The sequence below is a fragment of the Stenella coeruleoalba genome (assembly GCF_951394435.1).
Source record: "Stenella coeruleoalba genome assembly, chromosome: 3".
Taxonomy (NCBI): domain Eukaryota; kingdom Metazoa; phylum Chordata; class Mammalia; order Artiodactyla; family Delphinidae; genus Stenella; species Stenella coeruleoalba.
This window is the reverse complement of record NC_137148.1, coordinates 28,027,513-28,035,644: the sequence shown is the minus strand read 5'-3', so window position 1 is coordinate 28,035,644 and position 8,132 is coordinate 28,027,513. Positions and strand designations below refer to the sequence as shown.

At 43.1% G+C, this 8,132-nt stretch overlaps 1 protein-coding gene across 1 annotated transcript in view; it reads left to right on the top strand.

The window, feature by feature from the left end:
* Nucleotides 1–3,823: 3,823 nt before the first annotated feature.
* ADAMTS12 (ADAM metallopeptidase with thrombospondin type 1 motif 12) overlaps nucleotides 3,824–8,132 on the top strand; it is a 384,522-nt gene continuing 380,213 nt past the window's right edge. Inside the window, exon 1 of the mRNA XM_079918928.1 lies at nucleotides 3,824–4,251. Within this exon, the coding sequence (XP_079775054.1) occupies nucleotides 4,125–4,251 (127 nt within the window). The 5' untranslated portion in view covers nucleotides 3,824–4,124. The remainder of the gene's footprint in view (nucleotides 4,252–8,132) is intronic.

The window sequence follows — 8,132 nt, the reverse complement described above, 5'->3', positions numbered from 1 at the left end:
CCTTGTTACATTTCATTTTGATTAGGCTTAAGTTGATCCCAAACTGATGTTACTTTCCATTTACTGCAACATTTTGATCCAAGTGCTGCACCTTTTTTTTTCTGAGATGCACTGTTTTCTTTCAGCCAATAGTATGTCTTTATAATCAGGGATCCATGGCTTTCTCAGCCATGCCTTTCAAAGGGGCATTGGCATGACATTGTTTCTTTAATCAAATGGATTAATTACGATGTCTGAGGAATGGTCCAATGGCATTCACTTAGTACAAAGCCAGGTAGCTTTACAAAATCTGCAATGAATAGATTCTAGGGTCTTCAAATTGAGCCAGGAAGACAAACTCCCTGGGTGTTGGGAATGTACAGAGTGGGCAGTGCTTATTATTGATCCGATTATACGTTGAATACAAATGGGTGGAAGAATAAAAGTGAACTGACAGTCCTGAGGGTTACAAATACCATCCCCATCTTCTTTCAAGGACTGCAGAGAGATTTAAAAGAAAATAGTACTTGTGACAACAATATTAAAATGTATGATTGTTGAAGGTAATGTTTTTTGACTTCCAAGCACAGTTAAGGTCTAACTACGCTCGAAAACCTCAGAGGAAGACTCTTCTCCCTTCCACCCTCTGACTTGGCTTACGAAAAGAACTTTGTAAACTAGAGAGTATGATACTATGATTGCCGTTATGAGGTGGTGGTTGTGGTATTTGGGTAGGACTAACAGATGTTAATTCTCTTTTTGTGGCATATTCATTTGTAATACTTGGGGCCAAGTCAGGCTTGGTTTTCTTGGCTGATGTCAGTTTTTTGTCTTTCCAGCGTTAATGACAGCTTTGAAAAATGCCTTGAGCTAATTTTCCTTGAATTTCAGCCATCCCTTGTTCTTCTACAGGTTTTTAAGGAAAGTATGAATTTTTTATGCCTTATTTGCTTATGTAACAGAGGAAACTCTTTGTGAAGCATTTTAAATATTTTGTCTCAATTTGTTTTTTTACATGGAAAACACTTTACCATAAGAACTAAACCACTACCTGAGACACTATGATAATGTCTATATGTTGGTATTCTTAGTTCCTTCACTCTCTGTGGATGAAGACATTACAAGGAAGTGAGACAGTTCTATATTTGATTCTACCTGGTGTCTTGGCTAAGTCTTTTCATTTCTCTGACCTTCACTGCTTCACCCTAGCTTTCCGCTTCACGGTGATGTGATCCTAGGCAGTTATTAACCTTTCAGTGTCTGTTTTCTCATCTGCAATCCAAAGATAATAATATTACCTGTCTAATTAATAGGTTTTTGTGAAGATTAAATAAAGTAATGCAGATACAGGGCAATGTCCAGTAAATAGTCAGCATGTAGTAAATGTTTGCTGTTCCTACCTCTTATTTAACAGTTGGATTTTACATGTGTTTGTAGTTTTTCTTCAATGGTAGCATATTTGCATCAGCCATGGGATATTTTGGAGACGATGCACTGCTTCACAGCTGTGCTCTCTATAGAGGACATATCAGGAAAGGCAGTTGGCTTTTTTATTGCTACCAACCTTGGTCACCAAAAGGATTTGTTTCCTTTTCCCACTGAGCAGAGGAAAAGTTGAGCAGGATTAATTCTTCCCTCTACCCTGAGTTAACACCAGGCTTTGGAGGAATTTTATAAATTCTGGAGAGAGTAAGAGGAACTCAGTCTTGGAATAATAGCAGGATGCATATATGTGCTGAGCCATGTTGAAAACTTGCTGAAATTGGAGACGTGAATTGGTAGTTGCACCAGTAGGTGCAATTATGTGAGTCGCTTCCACAGTACTTGGAAAAAAAAAAAAAAAGCAGAGAAAAGACCCTGAAAAAGAATATATATATATGTATAACTGAATCACTCTGCTGTACACTTGAAACAAACACAACATTGTAAATCAACTAGACTTCAATTAAAAAAAAAAAAATGGGGCTTCCCTGGTGGCGCAGTGGTTGAGAGTCCACCTGCCGATGCAGGGGACACGGGTTCGTGCCCCGGTCCGGGAGGATCCCACATGCCGCAGAGCGGCTGGGCCCGTAAGCCATGGCCGCTGGGGCTGTGCGTCCGGAGCCTGTGCTCCGCAAAGGGAGAGGCCGCAACAGTGAGAGGCCCGCGTACAACGAAAAAAAAAAAAAAGAAGAAGAAACAGAAGGAGGAAGAAGAGGAGGAGGAGAAGGGCAAGGGGGAGGGGAAGAGGAGAAGAGGGAAAGAAACAAAGAGTTCTAGCCCAAAGTGGTTCTTCAGTGCCTTTGCAACTGCCCTACTGTTGGGTCTTCATGACATTTCACTAGACATGCCTGTTTTCTCTGTATCCCCTTTGGACTCAAGCTATGCTCTTCTTCCCTAATATTTATGTAACAGGACAAGAGGCTCAGAGCAGTTCTATGACTGGCCTATGACAGCACAATATAACCTGTAATGTATGGCAAAGAGGATGTTACAGGATAAGGTTGCAGATGGAATTAAGGTTGCTAATCAGCTGACTATAAGATAAAAAGATTGAGCTGGATAATCTGGGTGGATCTAACATAATCACAAGGGTCCTTATAAATGGAGAAGGGAAGAAAAAGGGATAGTGTCAAGATGATGCGACTTAAGAGACCCAACTGGCCCTTACTGGCTTTGAAAATGGCGGAAGGAAAGGAAAGGGCCTCGGGAAACGAATGCAGCTGGGCTAATGCCTTGATTTAGCCTAGGGAGACCCGTCTCAGACTTCTGACCACCAGCACTGGAAGATACTAAATCTGTGTTGTTTTGAGTCACCAAACTTTTGGGAATTTGTAATGGCAATAACAGGAGTCTTATACCTACCCCTTGAAATGTCGTGGTGTGTACGTATCCAGTCTGAAGTCCTTCAAACTACCCGCCCCAGGCTTGTGAGGACCACCTTGTACTTGGATCACTGTTTGACTTGGCCGCACTGGCCGTGGGCAAGGTTGGATGAGTTGGTACCCTGCCCCCCTCCTCTCACTGAGCACGTATGGATGGTTGGAAGCCATGGAGAACCAATATGGGGCCAAATTCCTCCTGAATGGAATAAGGAGGCCCGTTTCAGCCCAGAGGTGAAAACCTTGGCTGGATTATCCCAGGAAGTTCTCAGGATGCCTGACAAGCACCCTAGTTTGCAGCATTAGCTCGTTGAGGTAAAGCTTGAGCCCCTGAATGGTTTCCCCTTCCAAGGTCAGCCTGTGCAGGTGAACTGGAGAAATACCTTGACACCTTCTTGGGCTGACTTACTTCCTCTGCTCTCCGGGTTTCCTTTTGGGTGAGTGGAGGTAGGCTTAGGAAATTAGAAAAGCACTAGAGAGACCTGCAGACTCAGAGTGGCTCATCGTCCTGTGGTCCTATGCATAGCCTCATGGTACAGATGAAGGGACTTGTCCAGGGTTGAACTAGCATTTGAACAGACCATTTCCCTTTGTGTGACTTGGCAAAGAGAAAAATTGCATGTTACTTTTTCAAATGAAAGCCCTAGCCGGGCCTGGAAGAGAATCGCAGAGACCGTCTGAGGAGCCTTGGTAGAGCAATGGTGGGAAAAGTTCGGGAACTGGGAAAGGCCGGAAAGGGGGCAGCACTGAGCTGAGGAGGGTCAGGGAGTGGGGTCCTCTCTGCCCCATCCCTGCGCTCAACATTTTCCGCCTGTATGAGGGGCTGGCCTGGGGGGGCCTCTCACTCGGAGTCCCGCCCAGGGTGACTCTCCCCGGGGCTCCCCTATTTGGCCGGCTTGGCCGGGCTCTGGGCGGGGCCGGCGGAGCGCGGGGGTGGGAGTCCCGGAGGAAGATGCGCGGAGCTGTCTGCGAGGAGGCCTGGCGCCCAAGGCAGAGGGGTGGGGATCGGGGGTGGGCTGCGCCCTCCCGCTCTGACCCATTCCGCACCCCACGGAAAGCAGACGCTGTCATCTGAATCACTCCACTTTCGGGAGGAGGGAGGGGACGGAAAGGTAACTAGCCCCTTTCTGCTTAAAAGAGCAAAGGGAGATCGTGGGCAGCCTTGCAGCTTCCCCCTCCCCACTCCTGGACCATGCACCCCTGCATCTTCTTGCTCGGCCACAGGCGAGGACTTGATTTCTTGAGCTAAAACTTGTTGACTTTTCTCTCCGCAACAACTGAACCATGCCATGTGCACAGAGGAGCTGGTCTGCAAAGCTCTCCGTGGTGGCTCAGCTCCTAAACTTGGGGGCCCTTTGCTATGGGAGACAACCTCAGCCGGGCCCTGTGCTCTTCCCGGACAGGAGGCAAGGTTAGTGGCTTTTCTTTATTTCCTTTGAAAACCGCAGGGGTAGGACGCGAGCAAAGTTGGTTGCTCTCTTTTCCCTTCCCCCACTCGGCTGAGCTCCGCAAAGACGTTTGGCTGAGTTGCGAGGAAATCTGGGCTGGGAGCATCTTGCATTTCAGTGCTTAAGGTGTAGATTCCTTACTTTTTACCGAAAGGCGAGGATCCACATCTCTTTTACACCGAGGATGCTGCAGTGAAGACTCTAGCTCGGAACCACCCCCAACTGTCTCTTTTGTCTCTTCTGAATGCTGCACTGCTTCAATCCCTACTTTTCAGATGCTGAAAACGGAAAATGATTTTTTTTTTAAAAAGTTCCAACTGTCCACTGGCAGTCATTGCCATGTTTTTAGTTAGTTTGAAACTTCTGGTGAGGTAAGGGGAAATGTGATTCCAACCCCCCCTGCTGAGTGAGCTTGGCTGTGTTTTCCTGGAAAGATTTAGGGCTGTGTTGTAAAAATAACAGACCTTTTAGAGAAAATTTCCTACCATAGGGGCGCACCTTTCCCTGTCCTGTCTTGCTGGTCACAGCTGGCTGCTTCTCTTTCAGAATTTCATGGAACTCTACAATGCTATAGAAAGCATTGGAGGAGTTGTGATGGAAAATGTGTTATTATTATTATTGTTGTTATTATTATATATTTTTAAAACCTAACACCCTGAGCAGGATGGTATTGTTGCCTCTGTTTTTTTATTGGACTTGCAAGGGTCAGACACACTTTCCTGTTTGGTGGGGAGTTCGTTGGACTTCTGAGGGGAAACAGTCATGGCAGCAGCAATGACCTGCGTGGCTGGAGTGTGTCCCATGTGCCAGGACTGCTAAGGCACTCTGGTGTGTCAGCCTCTTGACCACTGACAACAGCTGCCTGGGGTGCAGGGACCACTGTCACCATCCCTGCTTTACACCCATAGAAGCTGAAGCTTGGGGACTTTACAGGCTTAGCTATGGTGGAGTGAGGTTTTAAACCCAGGTAGCCACACTCCAGAGGTTGGCTTCTTACAATCAAGCAGCATTGTCCTAGAACAATAATAGGGACAACACACTCACACACACACACACACACACACAGCACGGGGTTAGCATCCATTAAGTCCTGCGTCTGCTGACAGTGCTCAAGTCTCGGGAAGCTTCCATAGCCTCCTGACCCCCTTTAATGCCCAAGACCACTTGGGTGGCAAACATCACCAGGCTGACCTTGTTGAGGGTTTCTGCCTACGTTGCAAAGTTCAAATACTGCTGGAGACCTCATTTGCTGCTCACTTCCAGAGCCATCAGAAGCAGGTCCCTTTGCTTTCCTGGGAAGCCAGAACGAGCAAACCCTGGGGTGAGATGTCAGTCAGCCAGCACTTGCTTGTGTAAACGGTCCAGATACGATCTCCCACCCCCAAGTTTAAAATAGCGTTTGTTGTTCTTTGAAAAACAGCCCTTTTGTGAAAAGTCTCTCTTTTGCTGGCAGCACAAACAAAGCCTGCAAGCACTTCCCAGGGCATTTGGAGATGATTTGGTTCAAAGACACGCATTCTCCTGGGTTGGTTTTCAGCTCTGCTTGTTCCACATCTTTGTAAGCAAATTCAGCTTAGTGTGGGACAGACTCCACTGGGACTTGCTTTCTCCTCTCTAAAAAGTGAGAGATGGTTGTCTTTCCCGGTCACCTTTAGGGTTATGGGCTGAGAGGAGTTGATACCGAAAAATAGCTGTACAGTACTCTGAGCTTATTAGTGATGCACAGATATATATAGATTTAAAAAATAATTTCCAAAAAATTTTCAGATTTTAATTAAAGACCTAAAATGTAAAACCTGAAACCATTGAAATCCTAGAAGAGAACATAGGCAGAACACTCTTTGACATAAGACGTACAAATATTTTTTTGCAACTGTCTCCTAAGGCAAAAGAAACAAAAGCAGAAGTAAATAAATGGGACCTGATTAAACTTAAAAGCTTTTGCACAGCAAAGGAAACCATCAACAAAATGAAAAGACAACCGATTGAATGGGAGAAAATATTTGCAAATGATATAACCAATAAGGGGTTAAGATAAAAAAATATATATATACACACATATATATATGTATAAAACTCAATATCAAAAAAACCAAACAACCCAATCAAAAAATGGGCAGAAGACCTGAATATACATTTTTCCAAAGAAGGTATAAAGATGGGCAACAGGCACATGAAAAGATGCTCAACATCAATAATCATCAGAGAAATGCAAATCAAAACCACGATGAGATATCACCTCACACCTTTCAGAATGGCTATCATCAAAAAGTCAACAAGTAATAAATGTTGGTGAGGATGTGGAGAAAATGGAACCTTTGTGCACTGTTGGTGGGAATGTAAATTTGTACAGCTACGATGGAAAACAGTATGGAGCTTCCTCAAAAAGCTGAAAATAGAACTACCATGTGATCCAGGAATTCCACTGCTGGGAAAATATTGGAAGAAAATGAAAACACTAATTCAAAAAGATACACGCACACCAGTGTTCATAGCAGCACTATTTACAACAGCCAAGGTATGGAAGCAATCTAAGTGTCCATCAATAGGTGAATGGATAAAGATGTGGTATATATATACAATGGAATACTACTCAGCCATAAAAAAGAATGAAATTCTGCCATTTGCAACAATGTGGATGGACCTAGAGGGTATTATGCTTAGTGAAATAAGTCAGAGAAAGACAGATATTATATGATATCACTTGTATGTGGGATCTAAAAAATAAAACGAATGAATGTAACAAAACAGAAACAGACTCACAAATATAGAGAATGGACTAGCAGTTACCAGTGGGGGAGAGAGGGGTAGGTTTAAGATAGAGGTAGCGGGTTAAGAGATACAAATTACTATGTATAAAATAAATAAGCTACAAGAGTATATTGTACAGCACAGGGAAATATAGCTATTATTTTGTAATAACTTCAAATAAATAAATAAATAAAATTAAACTAGAAAAAAATTCAGATTTTTAAAAGTCTTTTCATCAAAATATTTGTTCTCAATCAACTCACCAGTGGATTTACAAGTAATCCCCATTTGGTTCAAAAGAGAAATTTCTGAGCAGATTTCCATGTAGAACTAAGAGAGAGAGAGGGAGAGAAGTGAGAGAATGAGAATAAGAATGAGGGCAAGCTAGTTAGAGAAGGAAATTCTTTTTTTAATTTAATTTTATTGAAGTATAGTTGATTTACAATGTTGTGTTAATTTCTGCTGTACAGCAAGTTGATTCAGTTATACATATGTATACATTCTTTTTCATATTCTTTTCCATTATGGTTTATGGCAGGATATTGAATACAGTTCCATGTGCTATACAGTAGGACCTTGTTGTTTATCCATTCTCTATATAATAGTTTGCATCTGCTAATCCCAAACTCCCAATCCATCCCTCCCCCAACCCTTTGACAACAAGTCTATGCTCTATGGCTGTGAGTCTGTTTCTGTTTTGTAGATAAGTTCATTTGTGTCATATTTTAGATTCCACATATAAGTGATATCATATGGTACTTGTCTTTGTCTTTCTGACTTACTTCATTTAGTGTGATAATCTCTAGGTCTATCCATATTGCTGCAAATGGCATTATTCCATTCTTTTTGATGGCTAAGTAATATTCCATTGTATATATGTAACACATCTTCTTTATCCATTCAACTGTCGATGGACATTTAGGTGTTTCCATGTCTTGGCTATTGTGAATAGTGCTGCTATGAATATAGGGGTGCATGTATCTTTTCAAATTAGAGTTTCATCTGGATATATGCCCAGGAGTGGCATTGCTGGATCATACGGCAACTCTATTTTTAGCTTTTTGAGGAACTTCCATACTGTTTTCCATAGTGG